Source organism: Xiphophorus maculatus, chromosome 15 (assembly GCF_002775205.1).
Source record: "Xiphophorus maculatus strain JP 163 A chromosome 15, X_maculatus-5.0-male, whole genome shotgun sequence".
Taxonomy (NCBI): domain Eukaryota; kingdom Metazoa; phylum Chordata; class Actinopteri; order Cyprinodontiformes; family Poeciliidae; genus Xiphophorus; species Xiphophorus maculatus.
This window is the reverse complement of record NC_036457.1, coordinates 279,747-303,074: the sequence shown is the minus strand read 5'-3', so window position 1 is coordinate 303,074 and position 23,328 is coordinate 279,747. Positions and strand designations below refer to the sequence as shown.

Here is a 23,328-nt window from a genome sequence, read left to right as displayed (position 1 = left end):
AAGTCAACTTTATAATGTAACATGAAGCTGTAATGTTAGAAATATCCGAAAATTTAAAGTTTTTGATCATTAAGGGTTGTTTCAAAGTCCTTTTTTTGCCAAAAATGTTCAAATTGAAACTTTCTCTTCAAAACATGTAAATTAAAGTTGTGACTCAGCTCTCTGAGCTTCTGTAAGTCAGAGTGGCTTCAGCCTCCAGTGCTTTTTTCGGCTGCACTTTGTGTTAATGACAGGAAAATTACTTTTCCCTTTGTGCTTTTCAGGCCAAGCAGAACAGATTTTTCTCATGAGTTTTTTTTATTATTCTTTTATTCATTGAGCTTTAAAATGCCACAGATGGATCCATCCTCTGAATGATAATACAAGCGTTGAGACCTTTCCCCTCTTCGTTGTTCTTGTTAAAAATAAAAAACAGGATGCAGCTCATTCTATCTGGACGGTAAAAGGCCGTATTTCAATCAGCTTCTTAGTGATAGTGATGTTTTCATAATTATAAAAAAAACAAATATAAATGTAACTAAAGCTATTGTTTGCTCTCTCATAGGCGGTTCTGGATGAAGGTTTAAAGCTACAAAACAAACTTTACGACGTTCTTTCCCAGCAGAACATTCTGGTAAATTGTCTGGGTGAAGAAATGACGAAAACGCTGGTGAAAAGCGCTTCAGAGGTTTTGATGGAAAGTCGAGGCCTGGTGAGAATATTCTTAGTTCAAGAAGAATTAAGTTACAAGTGTCAAACTTATGGCCCGGGGGCCAAATATGGCTCACATTAGCTTTTAATGGACCTTCAGAATAACAGTTGTGTGCTTAAATATCATTTCATCAATCAAATCAAACCATTTTGTCTCAGCATATTGCCAAATTACATCACTTGGTCACTATTCCACGAAATCCATGCAAAATCAATAAATTGTTTTATGCTAATGTATATTTGTGAGTTTATTGCAAAATCTCCACAAAAATGTTCAAAAATATTACTAACTCCCACCTGCTGGTGGCAGTATTTCCTACATCTACTACACCGCTTTGATGTCTGTGATTGATACGGCGAGTGAAAGGTAATTTATAAGCACATATATCGCAAAATTTCTTACAAATATTTAAACAGCGCTGGAAAAAATTAAGAGACCACTTACAATGATCAGTTTCTCTGATTTTACTTTTTATAGCTAAATAATAAAATAAATACATTTTTAAAAACTAGAATAAATATATATACGTATATAAGAGACACCATAAGAACAAATAAAATGTGGCTAATTTTTACTAAAAATCTAAATCTTTCTGTCTAAATATATACTGTATTTATACAGCTCTGGGAAAAATTGGAGACAACTTAAAATGATCAGTTTCTTTTATTTTACTTTTTATAGGTCTATGTTTGAGTGAAATGAACATTGTTCTTTTATTCTATGAACTACTGACAACATGTCTCTGAATTTACACGCAAAAATTTGGTATTTATTTGCAGAAAATGAGAAATGGTCAAAATAAGAAAAAAAGATGCAGTGATTTCAGAGCTCAAATAATGCAAAAAAAACAAAAACAAGTTCATATTCATTTAGAAACAACAATACTAATGATTAACTCAAGAAGAGTTTTTACAAATATTTATATATTTGTGAATTTGATTGCAAAGAACATCACAGAATCAATCATGAAATCCTGGAGGGAGTGATTAATGTGAAAACAATTTAAATTTTATTTAATTTATGGACGTACATCTCAAATCCACACATTGCTATTTATTAATATGTTTGTTTTTTGGGGGGGTTTAACAGGTTAATCAAATGCAAACAGAATTGCCAAACGGAGGTAATGAAGAAAAAACAGCCGGAGATGTTTGTGATCCCAACTCAGACAGACACCAAGATGGCCGGGAAACGTTACACATCCCAACCAAACTGCTCACTTTTCAACCAGGAGTATTGAAGAATGAAACTGATGCCACTAAACCGAATCAAGAAAATATCCCTGTTATTTGTACAACAGCTGTTTTAGACAATATTCCAGCCCTGTGTTCAGAAAGTCCAGATGTTTTCGGGTCAAAGGAGCCTCCATCTGCTTCAGGAGAAATTAACCATCAGATTGCTGTTGAGTCAGCGGACATGATAGTTTCTGAAAATATTACAGGAACAATCATATCCGCCTCACTGAACACTGAAGAAGCCTTAGTTTTAGAACCGTCTTATTCAGACAAAATCAACAAAGTCAAATTACCGATCATCTCGTCCCCCAAGGAATCGACTGAAGCAGCCATTCCTGAGATCAACAATGTGTCCTGTCCTCTGCCGATCCATTCAGAGAGTCTTGATGCCTTAAAAGAACACTCTGTCTCAACAAAAGTATGTACAGTTGAACCAGACATGGAGAATGAAAAAAGGGAAAAAGAGCTGATTGAAATCACAGAAAAAGCAACTAGATTTTCCACAGATTCAGCCCAGTCAGAGTCGGACCAAACACTCTTAAAAACCTGCAAATCAGAGACTTTTAATGCAGGTGCAAAAGAACAAGATGAGCATAATGGGCAAGTCAGTGGAAGCCAAGATAAAGTGTTCACTGTAGTTTTGGAGCTGCAGTCGTTTGACATCCAGCAAAGTGGATATGTAGGAGATCAACACTGTAAAACAAGTTCAAATGCAGGATTTCTTGAGAAGAAACCAAGACTCAACCCTGAGTTAGACGGAAAACCTGCAGAACAAAAAGGTTCAAGCAGGCAGTCAGAAAACAAAGAGACTCAACCAACCCATGCAGTAAAGAATGATGAAGCTCTAACTCTGTCTAAATCTGACTCCAAATGTGAGTTTGGCGTTGAAACAGGTGAAAAATTCCCAGTCAGCACATCTTGGGTGACTGCCTGTCAGTCCTTGGGAAAAACTGTGCCGCCTGCCCTGAGCTCTGCAGAGGATTTGGTGCCAAATCGAGATGAAAACGAAACCGAAAAACAAATTGATGCAGCTGACAAACAACTGACAGCTACCGACAGTGCAATGAGCAGAGGTGGAGCAGGTGAGGGGGCGGCGCGAGGAGGAGCTAACGACTCTGAATGTACAGACGGGAAACTCTGTGCAACACCCACGGGACAAGATGGCACCTCACTGCTATGTGAAGGAAAGAAATGGAAACAAAATGGAGCACTGAAAGAAATGCTGTTGCCACTGGGAAAGGTGAGCTAATGGTTTATTTGTTAGCACATTTTAAAAGTTTTTTCACTTCTTTTCCTTTTTAAGTAGGAATAAATGGAATAAAAATAACATGAATACCTGGATAAACAATGATTAAGACTTTCTATTCACTACATTATCAATCAGTCCATCAATCAAATTTTATTTGTATAGCACATTTCAGCAGCAAGGCATTTCAAGTGCTTTACATCATATCAAACACAGAAACACAAAGTCATGCAACACAGAATCAACAATCAAAACATTACATTAAGTCAATTCCATCATTAAATTCATAATTAATTACATTTCAAATACAATCCTAACCAGGTGGGTTTTTAGTCCAGATTTAAAAGAAGTCAGTGTTTCAGCTGTTTTACAGTTTTCTGGAAGTTTGTTCCAGATTTGTGGTGCATAGATGCTGAAAGCTGCTTCTCCTCGTTTGGTTCTGGTTCTGGGGATGCAGAGCAGAACCAGAACCTGAGAGGTCTGGAAGGTTGATACAACAACAGCAGATCTTTAATGTATTGTGGTGCTAAGCCGTTCAGTGATTTATAAACTAACAACAGGATTTTAAAGTCTATTCTCTGAGCTACAGGGAGCCAGTGGAGGGACTTTAAAACTGGTGTTATGTGCTCTATCTTCCTGGTTTTAGTCAGAACGCCAGCAGCAGCATCTGGATCAGCTGCAGCTGTTTGATTGATTTGGTGGACAGACAAATCCCATTAGACCCATTTATATCAGATATAGACAATCCTTTTGGCTCCCATTTCAGAATAAACGCTAAAATCTGTCCATAGACAGCTCCATCCAATGTTACTTCCATAAAAAGTTTGGCAAAAATCCAAGCTGCGATTTTTGCGTAACAAATTTTGCAATTTTACAGCTCCACCTACAGGTGGACGTTGAAAAAAACTTGCTAGATATGGTCAATATTGTGTTTCTAATTGGCGGCATGAAGGAAATTGTGGATTATTGTTACGGTTTTAAAATTATGGGTAATTTCATTTTGCAGCTATGTGTGTAGCAATGTGTAATTAGCTTTTATTACTTTGTAATTGGGCAAAAAATAAATAAATCCACCATCATAATTTTTTTGTTTCTTCCTTAGTGTATATGGTGCCAGGTTTTATTTTCTCAGAGTTGATTCTAGGGGGTGAGATTGGTTTTGGTTAATCCAGTTTTTGTGGCAAATATTCCGGACAAGCAACTTTTGCACAGTGGCTCATCTGCTGGAGAATCTTTCTAAGAAACTTTGCCACATCAGTTTTGTTAATGTGATTTCTAAGTTTGGAGTTATAAGTTGAAGCTATATCGCCACCTACAGATGGATGTGGCTGAATATTTGCATCTGAGCTGTGGTGTGAGTACTGAACCTGGAGTTTCAGGGCCGTGACTTGCATTGGTCGTTCGCTCGCTCCCGCGGGCTCAGAATCCTAAATATAAAGGCAATCAGGTTAAGTACTCTTCTGAAGAATAAATTTATTTTTTCCTTATGGATAACTACATGCAGATCAAGACAACAAACTGTTCTCAATTCTTGAAAATTTTTTTATAAAGTAAGGTTGACATTTACAAACATGTCTTGCAGTCAAGTGTGAGAGACAACAAGACATAAAAATGACATTTTAAAGCTGTAATTTTATGCTAAACTGTATGCTGCTTTTACAAGAACAGATTTGCATTTATGTATTTTTTTTATTTTTATTTTTTCTTACCTTATCATTTATCGTTTGAATGCCTCCCATCTGCCAAAGTTGACTTTAAAGCATTAGCCATCCACCAAAAAGCAGCTAAATTTGAGCAAAATCCTGAACAATTTGAGGTTGGTGCCAAAGCAGCTTTCACTTCCTTTCACTTCCTTTCACTTCTTACGGTTGTTTCTGGATGCCTGAATATTTCTTTAGGAATTTGTCAATAAGAATATTTGTCATTACACCATCGTTCGTTATCTTGGTTAGCATCTGGTTTCTGTTTATAGTGTTAACCGTTCAGCCAGGAAAGTTCGGCTTGTGTGTACTTTTTCACAGATAGCCAACATGCAAAGGTGCAGAAGAGCATGAAAGAATGGGCTTGTTGTCTTTCACATTTTGAATTGACCAGCTGACCAATCAGAGCAGGCCGGGTTTGGAGCTCTTAAAGTGACAGGAGCAGAAATGTGGTACTCTTGTAGGAAATCGAAACAACAATAAAATAAATAAACTTCTGCTTCTGCACAAGACAAAACCGATTTTGTTTTGTGTCAGACTTTCTTTTTGGGCCATATAAACATCATAAATGTTCTTAAGGGGTAGATTGTATCAGAATGTATTGATAAAACACATTAACAAGCAGTTAAAATATTAATAAATAGTTGAATTTGATGAATTCTTCTTAGATTTAAATATTGAATTTTTTCAAACTGATCAATTCCTCCAGGATTTTGATTGTTTTTCTGATATTTTGCAGCTAAAATCTGAATATTTAGAAACATTTGAAAGATATTTTGCGCCACATTGTGTAAGATGGTAATTGTGACTTTTTATGTACTTACCATATGGATCACAGACTAAAATTAACATTAAATAAGGAAGCAGTGGAGTAGAAGTAAAAACTACTACCACTTTAGTTTTTGAACATTTTTGCAGAAAATTTGCAATGAATTCACAATTATACATTAGCGCAAAAAAAGTGTGACAATCTGGTTATTTCGCATGAATTTCAGCAATTGTGGAATCACGAAACAACCAAAGAGACTGACTGATGTACTTTGGGAGTATAGACGTTTCTACAGGGCCACATAAAAAGCTATGGTGGGCTGGATTTGGTCCCCGGACCTAGAGTTTGACACCTGTGCTTTAACTGAAGCTCATTTAACAGTTGTATTTTGATCATTAGTTGACTATAACCATTTTTGAATTGCTATATTTTTTAAAACTTTTATCAAAATCTATAAATCAGATACATAAATTCAATAAAAATATCCCTCTTTTAGTTTTCTTAGCCATATCAGTATTAAAAATACAGTTTTTCTAAGTGTCTTCTCCATTTTTCCATTTCCTTGTTACAAATCATTTTGCGTGTTTCCATTCTTTCACCGCATAGAAAACAGCCACAATACACACCTTCGTCTTTCCCCTGATGTTTAGCAAGGCGACTCCCTTCTTTTGTAAGCTGCTAACGTTTTTGGTTTCAGTCCAGTTTGGCCACACTGTAAAAAAACAGAGTCAGCGTTGTTTTATGTGAGCAGACGGGGAATCCTTCACCCCCAGGGCTTCCTTCTCTTCATCACTCACTCGGGCGCATTCTTGTGTTAACTGCACTGACTGGCTGAGCCACTGACAACCTGATATTTGCACCGGCAGAGGCGGGAAAAAAAAGAACAGGAAGCACTGTTATTATCTGTGGACAAACATGGGGAAAGGCTAAAATGTGACGCCACTCCTGGCTTCTTTCTGTGTAGCTTCAAAGCCAAACAGTCATGGAGTCGGAGCGGATCCCGCCGGGCTCAGCATGCGGCCCCGGCGCTGAAGTGTTGACAGGTGGATCACCGGGAAGCTACAAGTACAGCTCCGCCTTGCAGGACAGTTTATCAGCGATTCAGGCGTCGGTGGAGCAAAGTAACATTTTACAGGTGAGTTTTAACTGGTTTTAATGCAAAATCTGAACACAGCTTCTGTTCTAAACTAAGTCACAAATATTATCTCCTATACTTTTGTGCACATTTAATACATAATCTGTCAGTTTTGTTGCAAAATAAAACACTTTTTGAAACAAGTTCAAGTTTCTGTTTCCAAATGAAAGGTTAAATCATTTCTGATGTCAGAGTGAGAAGAAAAGAGTTGATTGATGTTTGTGTATTCCCATGATGCTGCCTAACAGGAAGGATTTATGAGAGAGTCGTTTCCTGTTGAGTCTTTAGTCTAATTACACTTTACGTAGATCAAGATAAAAGAGCAGTTATGTTAGAATAATGACATTTTGTATGATTGTTCGAGATCGTTGATATTTGATATCGATATTCATAATGTTTCTTGACTTATTTATGTGTAAAAGTGAACAATTTGCACATCACATAAAACTTTGTGCTTCTTTTGCGAAAAAGATCAGCACAAATTAGTTCACAACTGAAGTGGAAAACTATTTTTATACATAAAAATCTCAAAAGTGTGGTGTGAATTTTTATTCATCTGCACTTACACTGCAAAAACACAAAATCTTACCAAGTATTTTTGGTCAAGTTTCTAGTGGAAATATCTTTGTACACTTGAAATGAGACAGACTAACTTAAAAATAACGTTTCAGTGTTGTTTTAAGTAAATAATTCCTTATTATTGATAAAAAAGCACATGAGAAAGTGTCTTTTTATAAGTTAAATAATCTGCCAATGAAAAATTAACTTTTTCAACAATATTAAGGAATTATTTACTTAAAACAAACTGCTATATTTGGCTAAAAAGTTACTTTTAAGTTACTTTGGTCTCATTTCAAGTTTATTTTAAGATATTTGCACTAGAAACTAGACCAAGATATTTGGCAAGATTTTGTATTTTTGCAGTGCACAGCTGCAGTTTTTGGGTTATGCCCGTTCTTCTTCCCAAAACAAGTTTAGTCAAATTGGATGGAGAGAATTTGTAAAAATCACTTTTTTAAGCTTTGTAACAGATTTTTAAGTGATTTATGGTGTAAATTTTGACTCAGCCATGTCTTAGTAGGCTTTCCGTTGTTCCTTGCAGTTGTTTCAGATGATTTATGAAACTTTATTCCATGAAATGTTCAAGAGTTGCTTCATAAACTTTGCCATAATTTTATATTTGACCTGTCTGCTGTGTTTCTTGGTCTTCATTTATTCACTACTGTTGTCTAACAAACCTCTGAGGCATTCACACAACAACTGGGAATAAATTACACCCAGTATTACAACATGCACTCTGTAATTATGTGGCTTCCAAAGGCAAATTGCTTCACTGAGTTTTCTTTAGGAGGATCAGAGGGCTGGAGGTTGAATCCAAATGCAGACTTTTAGTTTATTACTTTAATTTGTAAAAAATGTGAAATCTAGGCACATTTCCCTTATTTTTATAATACTTTGTTTGAGACTATAACATCAAATCCAAATATAATTTAAGATTTATAGCTGTAATATGGCAATATGGAAAATTACCATCATCTGCTCTTTCTTTATCATGAAATCATATTAATAGCACTTTACTTTCTCTGTTGACTGTGTTGCTCCAAGGTTATCAGAAGGACTGGAAATGGATTTTATGTGCACTTTTAGGTTCATTTTTTATTTTCTTCTTAGAAAATGCCTCATATGGACCTGAGTTGGTACCTGACGTCCTCACCTGGTGATGCAGACATTCGGTTAGCACGGACAGTTCAGCGTGTTCTTGCTTGCCGATATCAACCTGCACGCCTCAATGCTGCAGCTATGGCTAAACAGCAGGAGGAAGCACAGGTATGTGAAGCACTTAAGAATTATTCCCTCACATTTTACATTAGTCTCCTTTGTCAAAACTTTTTTTTTCCTGTAAAAAAAAATGTTTAAGAACTGATTTTTCTCAAAATTGATCAAAAACATTGGGTTTCAGTGACTTGATGTCAAGTGATTAATAGGGTGATTAACAAAAAGTCACATAAGCGCAAATATTCTGAAAAATTCCTTACAAATATTTCTAAATTAGTGCCACAAAATCTGTGATTTTAATTGCAGAAAAACACAAAAACAATCAAAATCCTGGATGGACTGACCAGTGTGAAAATATGTTTAATATTATTTAATTTTAAGAAACACTTATTGAATGCTGAAACAAACAGTTGTTAACATTTTAACAGTTTAATGGGTTTCATCAGTACATTCTGGCAGATTATTCTGATTTTTGATTTGGCCCAAAATGAACATGAGCTTGACACCCCTGATCTAATTCATTAAATTTTTATGACTGCAACATCTAATGTTGAAAAGCTGATGTTTTTCTTACTGAAGCACTTTTGGTTTAGCTTTTGCCAAACTAATCTTGAGCTATTCTTTCCCTTTCATTGTGCTTCTTTTAGGAGTACAGGCGATCCGTGCAGGAGCAAGTGGCTTCCATTAAAAGCAACGTGACAACGGTTTCAGACCCAAAGGCTTCAGAAAGAGCGGAGGGAGAATGGAGCTCAGCCCTGCTGGATGCCTCTGCCACCGTTCAGGTCAAAGCAGCTCAGCTGGATCTGGTCAAGCAGTATCACCTGCAGAAGAACACCACCAAAGCTTTCCTTGAGGTCGTAGCAGTGGAGAAGGATAAGATGAGCTTGTAAGCGACCTGTTATGCAAAATTCACTTTTTACATGTTTTTTTACCCTTTAATTTGCATTTCTGCTGCTTCTAAAACCAGCGAAAGCACTTAAAAAAAACAGATGGTTTTTAGCATTAAGTTGATGTTTTTGTTGTCTGGAAAATGAACCTTTTCAAAAACTTAAGTCACACTGCGACGTTACTTAGCAACCCAAGTGGCGTTCCAGTACGTTTGTTCAGCTGGTTTTAATGCTGTATGTGCTGTACAATGGCTGCTGGAAAAGACAAGTGTTTTGTTGTTGACTTACTATTAAGAAACCACTTGCTGCATTTTTGTTGGTTGTGCAGGAGGCTCCACTTCTGATTTTCAAAGATGTGCAGTTGTATAATTGCACATCTGTTGTGTGAGTGTAAACGTTGATTAAGGGGCGTGGCCATCAGCAGCTTATTTGGATTTAAAGTGACAGATCGCTAAAACAGCTCATTCTGAAAGTAACTCAAATTGGCAGAATCTGAGCAGAATAAAATCTCAATTTGTGTAAAAAAAATTTAATGAACATTTTATAAATCTGTTCAAGGAAGCATAATAGGTAACCCTTAAATTATTTTATCATGTCTTTTATAATTCATGTGTTAATCTAGTATCATTTTGTGTTGGTCTTTACTTTTTTTAGAAGTGTTTTGGGAAGCAGTTCCCTTCAAGAGGAAAAACTGAATGCATTGCTGCAGACCATGGAGCAGAAGAAGTCAATGCTGGAAGATTTGCTCTGCCTAAGCAGCCAGTTGTCAGTCCACCTGAGTGATGCGGAGAGTTCAGGTGTTCTCGTTGCTCAGCTTGGTGATATCCAGGAGGAATGGAGGCTTCTTAAAGGAAGCATCAAAAGAGCACATCAACAGGCGTCAAATTCTGCATCTCAGTCGAAACTTGTTTTAAAAGAGGCTGCTGAGCTTAAAGCCAAACTTGAAGTTCTTTTAAAATCTGAAATTCACAACATAAGTTGTTTAGACTTAGCTTGTCTGACCACAGAGCTAAAAGTGTGCAACCAGCTCCTCCTGCATTTACAGTCCCAGGCCGGTGCCCTCATCTGCTTTTTTCTGGGTCCAAAAGAAAAGGCTGCGATTGAAGAAAAGATTCAGGATCTGAAATGTTTGCTCCATGTCACTAAAGAGAAGCTCAACTCTTTGCCAGAAATCTGTGGAAGTGGATCTACAAGTAAAATCAACAAGCAGCTACAGGACTTGATCAATTTGACAAAACAAGCAGAAAATCATGTCTTTACTGGGAAAAAGTTGTCTGTTTTTCCTGAGCAGGCTCATCTTCAGATTGATGAAATGAGGAAATTTCACATGGAAACATTATCTAGACGAAGCAAGATAAAAATGCAGGTTGGAGAGCTAAAGAGTAAAGCTACTGAAATAGAAAATCAGGAGTTAATAAAGACTGTAGAGCTGTATGAAACTGTTGCTGACAGGTTGGGTCTTGTTCTTGAAGCCATGAAAAAGGGTCTTGATGAAAGAGAGAAGGTTATGTGCGAGTTTGGTAGGTTGGATGACTGGGTAGCAGAAACGTACGTGAAAAGAGAGACTCGCATCAACGTTGAGAATGTTTCCAAAGCTGACCTCAGTAAATTGGAAATGGAGCTAAAAAGTCATCAATTAGCAGCAGTGGAGCTGGAAACCCAACTCAGATTAGTGGACGCACTTTCAGAAAGTTGCACAAAATTAGCCGTTGAGCTGAGTCCCACTGAGAGCCGCTACCTTGGCAACAGGCTTTCAGGCCTTTCGGCAGAATTAGATGGACTGCTAGCTCATGAGAAAGCCACCTGCTGGGAATTAGAGGAGCTAATTCATGAGAGAACATCTTCCAATGAGGAGTTAGCTACCATTCAGGCTAACTTGGAGAAAACATCTGCTGATCTGGAGAAGCAGAAGTTTCCTTTCACCAAAGAGACGCTGTTAGTTATTACACAGTTGGAGCACAAGCTAATGGAGCATCAGTGGGAAGTTCAAGAGCTACAGCATTGCCAGGAGGACCAGAGAAACTCTGTGCTCTGCTCTATTGGTGAACTACAAGATCAGTGCAAAGCTCTCAGAATAAACACCGTGGAGCAAAAGAGATATGTTCACCACAGAGGACAAATAGAGGAATCCATGGAGATCGCCAAAACTCAACTCCAGGAGGCTAAAAACCAATCGGTGAGCGCGGCTGAGAGGTTCAGATTGAGTCAAACGCTGCTGGTCGAACTCGCGATGGTCAACACCCAATGCCAAGAGACAGCGGATCAGCTGGAGGTGATCGCTCCTGAGTTAGAGCCGTCTGAGCTTAAGGCAGAGAAGAAGAAGCTTCATGACATGGTGGAAATGCTGATCTGCTGGGAGCAATCTGCCACGGATCAAATCAAAAATCTGGAGGCCGAGCTTTTACCAGGTCTCCAGTTCAAGTTTGAGCTTCCGGCATTGATGGATCTGTTGCAGAGAGCTAACAGGCAGCTGGAGGAAACCAGACGCGTCAAACCTGATAAGAAAGCAACAGATGATGCAGTGATTCAGTGTTGGGTCATCAGGAGAAATGTAGAGTCTGGGATGAGAGTGTTGGAAGGTCTGGCACAGAGAGACAACGTTAGCCTGGAAGACTACAATGAGCTGTATTCTCTCAGAGACGCAGTAATTCAACAGTCCCACTCATGGATGGTAAGGCGGTCAATACCTTAAAGCTGCAGACAAAACAAATATGTTTTTTATTTATAAAACTGTCACCATGTCATGACAGATAATCTGTGAAAAGATCAATCTGCTCCACCTCTTTCCTGAGCTACGATAGAATAGCTGTAAATGTCTCTATGCTGTAACTGCGAAGTAATTTTCCTGCTGGGATGAATAAAGTACTTCTATTCTATTCTATTCTACTATTGCCATCTGAAAAAATGCACCAAAAGCAACCAGTCCGAGCCAGGAGGCGGGTCTTAGTGCTGTCAATCAACATCATGTACTGTGGAGAATTTATCCGTTCTCCCTGCTAAGTTCTTGATGTATGAGGTTGAAGAAGAGTCAGTGAGTTGAATTCATGAATTCCATTTATTAATACCAAAATACAGCTGGTCCATTTCTCATGCTACCTTTAGGAGCTAGCAGGACGAAATGGCATCAAGCAAAAGTTTTCCATTCTCTTTGTTAGCCTCTATCTAAGCTATGCCTTAAAGAGGGCGTTCCCTAGTGTCATCGTGTTTCCTAACATGTCATTTCCTTTAGCTTTAGCTTTGCAACTAGCTAAAAGAGATAGAAGGAAAACACAGAATTATTTATTCTCAACAGTACTCACTGGTAAAGGTGCTAATGAAGGTGAAACGACTTACTGTCAATGGAAAACCGTTTATCTGCTAAGCTAACTAGCTCGAGCATTAACTACACAAGCGATGCTAATTACAAAGTGATTGACAGCATTAAACCCCGCCCCCTTGTTGGTTGTTTCTAGTTAGCACCGGGAAAAGACAGAGGAACCCAATCTTTTCACAGATTATCTTTTCCCAGAAACGGTCAAAACATAGTGACAATTTCAACAAATATGTAGTAAGTTACACACTGCAGCTTTAAATAGTTTTTGATTCACTCATTTGGAAGATTTTGTAAAACAATTTTTAATGTGTCCAACAGGTCAGTCTGTCTCAGGCCAGGGAATCCCTTAAAGATTACCAGTGGGCTGCTCAGGGAGCAATAAACTTCCTCCATAATGCCGAGGCGACCTTCATGTCGGCCCCCGGAAGCTTTTCAGATTGCACCCAGGAGCAAAGACAAACCCAACAGGCTTTGGAAGCTCTTGAAAATGGCTTTCAAGCTCATATAAACCATCTGATGGAGCGAGTGCCGCAGGAACGCTGTCTCTCACAACCAGATACCGAGCTCCTTCACATCAACGTCCTCAGCCAGTTGTTAGTTGGAAGAGCTGTACTGGAAGCTCAGGCAAAACTCAGAATGGAGCGTTTGCAGAGGTACTAGATATCACTATACAGTACAGACCAAAAGCTTGGACACACCTTTTAATTCAATGAGTTTCCTTTATTTTCATGACTATTGACATTGTAGATTCACACTGAAGGCATCAAAACTATGAATAACATGTGGAAATATGCACTAAACAAAAAAGTGTAAAACAACTGAAAATATCCCTTATATTCTAGTTTCTTCAAACCTTTTGCTGTGATTACTGCTTTGCACACACTCTGCATTTTCCTGATGAGCTTCAAGAGGTCGTCACCTGAAAGGGTTTTCACTTCATAGGTCAACCTGTCCTGTCAGGTTAATAAGTGGGATTTATTGCCTTATAAATAGTCATGAAATAAAGAAAACCCATTGAATTAGAAGATGTGTCCAAACGTTTGGTCTGTACTGTATGTCTAAGATGTATTTATATGCTTGTTTTGTTTACACTTCCTGTTCTTACAGGTGTGAAATAAGACAGACAACCCATAGAAAGTGGCATGAAGACATTAAACAGGAAGTATTGCAGTTTGAAGCCAAGCTTTCAGGATGTGCATCAGAGAAAGTCACATCATATGATGAGTGTATTGATCAGAAGAAGAGAGTGAAGGTAGGTCAGATGTAGAAAATCTGCTAGAACCTTGAAATAGAGCTACAAGGCCTGATACTCCAGTAGACTCGGTTCAATTGGGAACCAAAATGGAAACATTCATTACATTTTCAGTTAGTGTGGTTCGCTTTCACACTGCACTGTGTCAAACCAACCAAAGCTTTCTAAAAAACCTGTTCCCCTCCTCACCTGCGGGGGCGCTGCACCAAGAACAACTGAAGGAAACGACACAAAAACCTCTGAAGACATGAGCGCAACTTTCTTCTTTGCAAAATGTAAAAAAAAAAATGGAGTAGGGTCAGATTTTAGAGGTGGTAGGATTTCTGTTTTGTCTGTAGTAAAAAACCACAAGTCATTTCTTCTGCTAGCGCTAAAATCGCAGGTTTGTTGTGGTTGCATTTACCCAGAATCCCCTACGACGCTATAGTTCGCTTCCTGATTTTGGAGTTGTCTCAGATTCACATGTTATATATGCATCCGAACCACACCAGAGTTCACTTCAGCCAAACCCAGACCATGGCTTGTAAATAGACTATTAACTTTAGAGTTAAATTAACTACAGCGATTTATTCAGGCCAGTGTAGGTAAAAAATAAAAAGGTGTAAATTTCCACCAAAAGTCTTGGAAACTTTGAAAATAATCTTAGAAAAATTCTAGAAAAACTTGGAAATTTCTGAGGTTGAAAAGTTGAAAATTTGCTAGAAAAAAACAAACAAAATTTTGAGATTTATCTCAGAATTTTTCTACCAAGAAGCCTTGGAAATTTCGGATTTCACAAGAAGAAAATGTTTGACTTTTGAATCTCTGAAATTTCCAAGTTTTTTCTAGAAAATGTCTGAGACTATTGTTAAAATATCCGATTTTTTGTGCCGTAAATTTACTCCCCTTGTTTTTCTACTTAAAACGGCCCTGATAAACTGTCGTATATTCACAGCTCCCCAAATAAACCAAACTTTCCAGGCAAAGTTCAATTAAAGCAGGGCTGAGGTGGATGCTTAAATAGTTACCCCTCTATTTCAAGTTGCCTACATCCTTTGATTACAATTGCACTGCCTTTTTAATTCTTATTTTGTACTTAATTTTACTATATATTTAAATTTTTTGTCTGTTTTTATGTTAAATTATGTAAGGTGACCTTGAGTGTCGAAAGGCGGTTAAGAATAAAATGTATTATTATTATTATTATTATTAAGAGGTATTATTGTTTGATGAGACACTCGTTTGTTTAGACAAGCCTGAATTAAACTTTCTCATCTTTGGTAAGATGGTAACTTATTGCAACTGGTAACTTGTTGGTAACTTATGGCAACTAACCAAAACTAACCCAATGTGTTGGGTCAAACCATCAACCCAACCCAGTTGAGTTAAAACACCCCAGCCAGCGTTGGGTCGGTCCATATTTGACCCAGCACTGGGTAACTAATTGGGTTCATTTTAACCCAGCAGTTTTTACTGTGCTCTTTGTGAAGGTTCTGAGGGAAGATCTTCGTAACCTCGCTGGGAAGATGTTTGACCTGAAAGCCGGATGTCCGACGCAGGGTTGTGGCGTTGGGAAGGACGGCGAGCATGGCGCCCTCTGGAGGCGCTGGACGGCATTACAACGACGTTTGGGCCTCCTGTTGGTACACACAGAACAGAAGGAAGAGGAATGGAAGGACATCACGACAAGTGTGAGTATCATTGTTGACGAATACCTACAGGCAGAAAGTAATCCTAATTTGTGCTTTAATGGTAATTATTGACAGTTGAATTCTACTTTCCTTAGATAGAGGAGAGTTGCAACTATTTGTCCGGTCTTCAGGCTGAACTTCCAGGCTCTTCCACTATGAGTTTCTCTCAGGAGGAACCTCAGGAGCTTCTGGCCAAAATGGAGCAGCAGCAGCTGGCCTTATCATCACTGAAGCATCTATTGGAGCACACTTTGGGCTTATCCTCTTCCCAAGACGGCGTCCTCCCTGGATCCACTGGAAAATCCCTGAAGAATATGCAAGAGAGCATCTGGAGGTGGGATTTCTTAAATCTGACTTTGTAAAATGATAGAACCAGCTGAAAGGTAAATGTTTTTAAAACATCATTGATTCCCTCAGCTTGAAAGAGAGAAACCTGCTTCTCATGGCTGCAGCGGAGGAAGAGGAGAAAGAGAGACGGCAAGCTGAAGAAGAAATACGAGATGTTGAGAAAAAAGTGTTTGAGATTTTACCAGAACTGGAAACGAGTTCAAATCCAAGCAAAACGCAGGTCAGCTCATTTTTTATGCTTCATTAATACATTCACATACTGTATATACACAAATACAAAAACTTAGCTTATAAAAGATTGGGAGCTCGTGTTTTTCTGGAAGACAAGTGGAATTTTAAACAACTCAATACATTTTCTGAAAGATTATCTTGAAACCAAGATAACATTTACATTTACTTGAGTAGAAAATGTGCTTTTTACTTTTACTTGAGTAACTGGAAGTGTCGCTACTGTTACTTGAGTAAAATTTCTATATTCTACTTCTTTTAACCAGAAAGTCCCCAGACACACACCTGTAGCTTTTGGTTAAAGTTTCATACATTTTATATTGAAACAAATAGATTTGGAAAAACATTTATTTTAAGTAATTTTGTTATTTTGTAATGATGTTGTTTATATTTTGGTCTATAAAATAACATAATTTCCACACATTTTTCTATTTTGGTCCCGTCTGGATACGTAATTTTTAAATATTAAATGACGTGATCAATAAAGTTTTTACTGTTTCACTCGAGTAATTTTTTTAAAACCTTTCCTTGAATCCAGTTTTTGCCTTTACTTGTTACATCCTGTCTCATCTTGTTTTCATGTTTTTCTGCACTAAAAGGAGCTCCAGGAAAACGTTATCTCTCTAAAAACCCAACTTAAACACATCCTGGACACCTGGAGGAGCCGACATGCAGAAATCCCGCCAGATATCCGAAAAAAGATCCAAAATGTGGAACAATCCGTCCAGAAAGCAGAAGAAATGGTGACATTAATTAACTTCCATCTTTACCGACACAGGAATCATCTTTCACCAAAGCCGTTTTTTCCAAACAAAATGTTTTTTTATTCAACAGCTTTTGGAGACGGACAACCCAATCAGGAAGCTTTCACGCAGAGTCAGGGAACTGGGTTCTGGTCTGGAGAGAGTGAAATCTTTACTGGAGCAGAAAAGTCCAACAATCAGAGAAGCTCAATGTGTCCTGAAGGTCTTTATGTCTTCATTTTGTATTTTTGTCTGTTTGCTTGAACATCTTTTTGATAGTTTCATAAAATGTGATTTTTTTTACCACATATTAAAATTACTTTCCCCGCTTTTAATCAATGGATTTTACTTTTTTTGGTGTCGGGAACTAGTTTTTTTTGCACAAGAAGCAAAGAAATGGGCTTCAGATTGTTGTGATTGTTGTGTGTTGTTCTCCAGTGTGTGTGGGATGAACTGGACGCCTGGCACAGCAGCTTGACGCTCCTAGAGAGTGAAGTGCAGGACGTTGCGGAGGACCAACCGGATGAGGCCCAGCTCCTCATGGACCAGCTCACAGAACCGCTGCAGCTCTATCAGAACGCGTCCCGCCTGGCCGAGAACCGAACCGCCTTCCTCAACAAGGTTTCCTTCTTCTCTCATTACTCAGATATCTACACTCAGCTCAAGTAGGACTGAAAAATATTATCAATTACATAAAAACATGTCTGCTAATGTTTCTATTTTCCTCTCTGACGTTAGATTCCTGCCTGCCTGCAGGAGTTTGAAGACATTTCTCACCGAGCGTCCTGCTGGTTGGATGAAGCCCAATTATGGCTTGGCACTCAGTGCAAGTTTACAACAGCCAAAAGTCTCAGCAACCATGTCAAGTATTTAGAGGTTAGAGGTCCACCGAAGCGCTCTCTGGTCTACAAATGTCAGCCTTTTTTGACCCATACAATAAATGTTTTAATTTAGGACAGACAATCCTGGCATTAAAGGGCATCAATTATACAAAATTCGCAGTTTCTGTGTTTTTACACTTCCATTTGGCTCTATACTGCTTCTACAAACAACTGAAGGATTTAAAAAAAAGACCTGGATGTTTTTTTGATGTCTGGAAAATTAGCAAAAATTGTTGAGTCACATTCGACAGGCACTGCGCTGTTACCTAGCAACCCCAGCCGAGCTCCAGCACATTTAATCAGTTTGTTTTACCACTGTACAATGGCTGCTGGAACAGACAAGTATTTTTGTTGTTGCTTTACTATCAAAAAACCACTTGCTGCATTCTTTTTGGTTGTGCAGGAGGCTCCACTTTTGCTTTTCAAAGATGTACAGTTGCATAATTGCACATCTGTTTGCAGCCATTTTCAAGTGCGAGTGTAAATGCTGAGTGGGGGGCGTGGCCTGCAGCAACTTATTTGAATTTAAAGGGTCAAAGACCAAAAACAGGCAGAACTGAGCAGATTAAAATCTCATATTCTAAGAATTTGATTTTATTTTTTGCAGTAAATGTAAAAAATATGTTTTGTACAAGCCATAATCCCACAATATCCCAAAAACACAGTATTACCCATTGATTTACCAGTAAATCAGAATTAGAAATTAGAAACTTTAAATCAGATATTATATTTTGCACATTTTACCCCAACCGTTTATTAACTGGTTGTGATATTTTTTCTTTTTTTTTTTTTACTGAAATTTCTGGAGTAGTTGATCCTGGAAGACTCTGACAGGATCAGACACACCCTGCAGGTGTTTAAGTCGGGCCTGGCGGAGATCTCTGCCGTGTGTGACGTCAGCGCTCAGGAAGAGAGGCTGGACCAAAGAGACCAACAGGTTCAGGAAATGCAGCAGACCATCGTCGAGCCACTCGACCAGCTCCAGCAGGCTGCTGCGGTAAAACCCCCAAAATAAAAGCACTTTTTTATGCTAATGCTAGCATTGAAAGTTCCCACCCAACTGAAATGCTTCTAAACTGAAGCCAGTTTCCTTTGCAGATAGTGGAAGTTGTTGAAGCTGACATTAAGGCGATGGAGAAAAACGTCTCAAAATTCAGAAACATTTCATACTCGATGGATGATGCAGACGTAACGCAGGCAGAACGTCTTTACAACTGTGAGGTAAAACACTGCTGATGAAGATTTGATCATTTGTTTGACAGTTAAATGCTTCAGCTTGGTTAGAACTTGCTTAACTGATGCATTTTCTGACTAATATGGACGTTTTAACTCTAGTTTGAACTGTATTTTGCACCTAAAGGAGATCCTGACCCAGATTCAGTCGATGCAGAAAAGTTTGGAAGACATGGAGAGCTGGAAAGAGGAGGTCCATCTCCCCGAAGGAGCAGAAAACCTGATGATCTTCTCCAAAGCCAGAATGCTGCTTGAACAGCTGGATGGGCTGGAACAAACCACCAGAGAGAAAACATGTTTGCTGGAGGTACAGCGCGTTTTAAAACGGGGATTATGTCAAAATGCTGCCATTGAAATCTTATCAAGTACAAAAGTTAAAGCATTCAAAAGTGCTACTGTTGTAAAGGAGGTGAAGGATTATTAAATAAAATGGCTTTGTGTATTTTGAGTCACTCACTGATTGTTCCATACGTGATGTATTATGTAAACATGTGGGGTAGTAATTATAAAATATATATAAATTAGTTTTTTTTTACAAGAGAGATGTCAGACGCGAGTGGAAGTGGATACACACATCACACAACCCCAATTTTTAGAGCTAAGCTTATTGAAACTTAATGAATTGATAAAGGACAATATTTTAACATTTGTGTACAAAGCACATATATTTATTTATTTTTTTATTTTAAGGTGGAACAATCTAAATCTCTTCCTAAATTTAAAAATAATGTGAAAATCATTCTGTTGAAGCGATATGACGTTGAATAAGCTGTTTTATTCTGCAATACTCTTCTGAGTTGAATAACTTTTATATTCTCTTCATGTGAATATGGGGCAGATATTATAAGTTTATACTTCTTTCTGCTCTATTTTAATCATTATTTCCTTCAGTTATTACATTCATATTTATTTATTTATGTATTGTATTTGAAGTATGCCTAATCTTCAAATACAGGTTGGCAGCTTGTTTGGTTTTTTTGATGACAAGAATGATGTAAAGCAGAAATCTGTGTTTTTATATGTGCATTTTCTTCGATTAACACAACAAATGTCATTGAAACAGGCGTGATAATATTTTTTCTTTGCTGTTCTTGACTAACAGAACAAAAAGGAAGAAGAAGAAACGACTGAGAATCTTAATATTATCTCTGATTCATCTGAAGAGATGCCGCTGCTGGAGAACCCTGCACACAGACGCTTTTTCCAGGTAACAATAATAACAATGTTAGATAAAGAAAAGCTTCTAACAAGGCCTGATTCATTTAAAACTTTTGATTACTTGAGAATTTTGATTGCCATACACTGAAAAGCTTATAGGCGTTTGCCACTTTTAAATTATATGTTTGAGCTTTTCACGCTTTGTTAGGTCTGTTTTCTGGATTTATCTGAATCTCCTTATGAAAGTTCTCATAATAAAGTTACAGTAAAAATATTAAGTTAAAAGGGAAGTTCATTAACCCATTGAATATTAGTTTGGCAGCTGTGAAAAAGTCTGGCTTCATTAATTGATTGCAGATTTTTCCGTCTGTAAAAGGGACTTTATAATTACTTAACTTTTCAATACAGTTTTTGGTCACTTGTATATGGCTGACAAAAAAGTGACCAGCCTAAACTAAATAATCAGTTTAACCCAACAGGTTTCCTATGAGTTTATATAAGTTACAAGTGTGTATTGAATACACACTTGTAACTCGAGTCACATGTGCCAAATTATTTAATAAGTTTTACTAAAGAAGCTTGTTTTAGGTCAATAATTCTTGAACATTGACTAAAAAAGCAATAGTTCCACTAGCAGATTATTTTACTGATAACGTGAAAAATGATTTGTTACAAGGGAAATAATCTGCCAATGGAACTAGAACTGGGTTGCTAGGTAACGGGCTGGGCTTGACTGGTGTTGCTAGGTAACGGCGCTAGTGGAACTAAAACTTTTTTATCAATACTAAAGAAAATCCAACCTTTATATATATACACTGTATATATATATATATATATATATATATATATATATATATAATGGATAAGAAACAGTTATTATTTCTTTTTTTTTATCTCGATATAAAAATGTAAAATTTTCAGACTACCTAAATCTGCTTGCTGGGACTTGGCAGTGTTGTACTTCTCAAATTTATTCTCCTTCTCTAAAAATGTGTTATAAAGTGAAAGTTGCTTACTTCATCACTGTGTGGAAAATAGAATAGAATAGAATTAAATAGAATATACTTTACTTATCTGAAGGAGAAATTGCTTGTTAGTTGATTAGCTACTCCATCCAAAATGTTATTAGCAATAGAAATAAGAATAAAGTTTCTAAATATATATATGCCTATATAAGAGTGATGTAAATAATTCATTATGACTGAATATAAATAAATAACTAAATAAATAAGCACATGTAAATATGTTAATCTATAAATAATCTATAAATGAGTGCAGAGAACATTAGATTAATTTAGCTTGAAATATTGAAATATTAGATAAAAATATATTTTTATTTATTATTTATTTTGTAAATATATACATAAATATATTAATACTTACTAAACTAATGCAATTTTTCATATTATGCTCTAGATTTGAGTAAAATCCTTCATTCATCCATGAAAGTAGCACTGACTTATCGACACAGTTCAGTGACTGAGTGATTATTGCTCCAGTTTAATTCAACTCACACGTTTGGTGATTTATTCATTCTCATCCCTGCAATCAGGAGGCTTTTGAGGTGTATGTTACAGAGGAAGAGGAGGATGAAGGAGATGAGAGTTGTCACTCTTCCTCCTCTGACACACTAACATGCAGTTTTCCAGAGGTAAATCTTTGAACTGATCCAAACCTGAGCGTAACTCTACGTAACTTTGGGCTCCATTCAGAAAATCTTTACATCTCCTATTATTTACAAAGTATAATTTTTTTTATTCTGAAGAGGAATAAAAATGCTTTTTGTATTTATTAAGCTTCCTTTTAATGATTTTCAAATAAAATTCATGCATGTATTCTTTGCTACTAATTAAATTAACCCATTTTTGAATGAAGTGAAGCTGTAGCGGACAGGTTTTTGTTTCTCCTTAGAAACCCCCTCCTCCACTGTCGAGAGCAGCTGCTTGAAACACTTGCTTTCATCCATACACTCAAAACGAGAAGGTCATGTTTGAATAAATGTGTGGGCATGGATTTTATTTGCATTTCTATTTTCACAAACTCACCAGGACCTGGAGGAGACGCTCAATCTACCAGATGAACGAAGGGAGGACATGGTAAAAATATTAGAAACATAAGGATATGAGGTTTTATTCTTAACAAAAACAATAACATGTTAGATTAAAGTGATTCATTTGTCTTTCAGGAGGAGCAGAGTGCAGCTTATCAGGCTGAAAACGGTCCAGACAAACCTGGAATCAGTGTTTTACGTATAAAATCTGGACTTGATGACAGTTTTGGACCCACATCTCCAAAACTGGGCTTGAACGCTTGCCAAACCTTTCCTTTTGAAAAAGTAGAGGATGGTGTAAAAGACGAACATGTTACAGGTTCATCAGAGCAGAAAATGGCCAACGTTGATCCGCAAATATACTCGTGTTTGATGGAAGCTGCGGTGGGAGAAACCAGGCTGATTCCTTCAAGACCCATAACTCCCTTTTGCTCTAAAAAAGCCTCAGATGAGCTGCGAGAGGAGGAAGATAAACATCTGTCTTCGTCCTCGGCTGACCTTTCACACCCGGTGAGTGTCCAAGAATAATGGAAATTAAAAATGATGCTAATTTTTAAACCATAATCCATCCAATCTGGCTGTTTTTCTCTTTAATCTTCAGGGAGTGTTAAACAAACTGAAGGAGCAAAAAGAAGTCAGTCCAAGTTCAGAATCTCAGAAAACTGAAGCATCATTTGGGTAACAAACTGCAAACGAGAAGAAAAAATGTTTTCATACTTTAGCTTGTTCAAGCCTACAGTACACCCGTCCTCATTCTGTGTCCCTCAGCTCTCCTGATGATGATGATGTGAAAAATCAGCATTGGACTCATATTTGCTCCCACATTGGGAAGAAAGTGAGCGCTTTGAGGAAAGTTTTGGAGGAGCAGCAAAACATGATCGGCACTCAAGACGGAGGAAAAAAGAAAACGGTTAGAAAATATGTGAAAAATAAATGTGGAGTGACAAAATACCGAACAGAATAGATGTTTTCCATCTATTCAGGCCTTTAAGTTTTCAATTTAAGTTTAAATT

The 23,328-nt window shown here is 37.4% G+C and overlaps 1 protein-coding gene across 9 annotated transcripts in view; it reads left to right on the top strand.

The window, feature by feature from the left end:
- The window catches only part of LOC102237361 (nesprin-2-like), a 127,349-nt gene that overhangs the window by 49,836 nt on the left and 54,185 nt on the right, over positions 1-23,328 (top strand). For 8 of the 9 annotated variants that reach the window (XM_023348193.1, XM_023348199.1, XM_023348194.1 and 5 more), the window contains 24 exons: positions 545-691; positions 1,781-3,166; positions 6,606-6,776; positions 8,448-8,603; positions 9,200-9,438; positions 10,094-12,110; positions 13,071-13,405; positions 13,860-14,004; positions 15,474-15,674; positions 15,770-16,008; positions 16,092-16,242; positions 16,850-16,993; positions 17,085-17,216; positions 17,432-17,614; positions 17,732-17,869; positions 18,686-18,871; positions 18,973-19,095; positions 19,235-19,414; positions 20,210-20,314; positions 21,818-21,916; positions 22,314-22,361; positions 22,451-22,825; positions 22,917-22,993; positions 23,084-23,225. In XM_023348193.1, coding sequence (XP_023203961.1) covers positions 545-691; positions 1,781-3,166; positions 6,606-6,776; positions 8,448-8,603; positions 9,200-9,438; positions 10,094-12,110; positions 13,071-13,405; positions 13,860-14,004; positions 15,474-15,674; positions 15,770-16,008; positions 16,092-16,242; positions 16,850-16,993; positions 17,085-17,216; positions 17,432-17,614; positions 17,732-17,869; positions 18,686-18,871; positions 18,973-19,095; positions 19,235-19,414; positions 20,210-20,314; positions 21,818-21,916; positions 22,314-22,361; positions 22,451-22,825; positions 22,917-22,993; positions 23,084-23,225 — 7,119 coding nt within the window. The remainder of the gene's footprint in view (positions 1-544; positions 692-1,780; positions 3,167-6,605; positions 6,777-8,447; positions 8,604-9,199; positions 9,439-10,093; positions 12,111-13,070; positions 13,406-13,859; positions 14,005-15,473; positions 15,675-15,769; positions 16,009-16,091; positions 16,243-16,849; positions 16,994-17,084; positions 17,217-17,431; positions 17,615-17,731; positions 17,870-18,685; positions 18,872-18,972; positions 19,096-19,234; positions 19,415-20,209; positions 20,315-21,817; positions 21,917-22,313; positions 22,362-22,450; positions 22,826-22,916; positions 22,994-23,083; positions 23,226-23,328) is intronic. The other variant, XM_023348200.1, reaches the window with a different exon arrangement.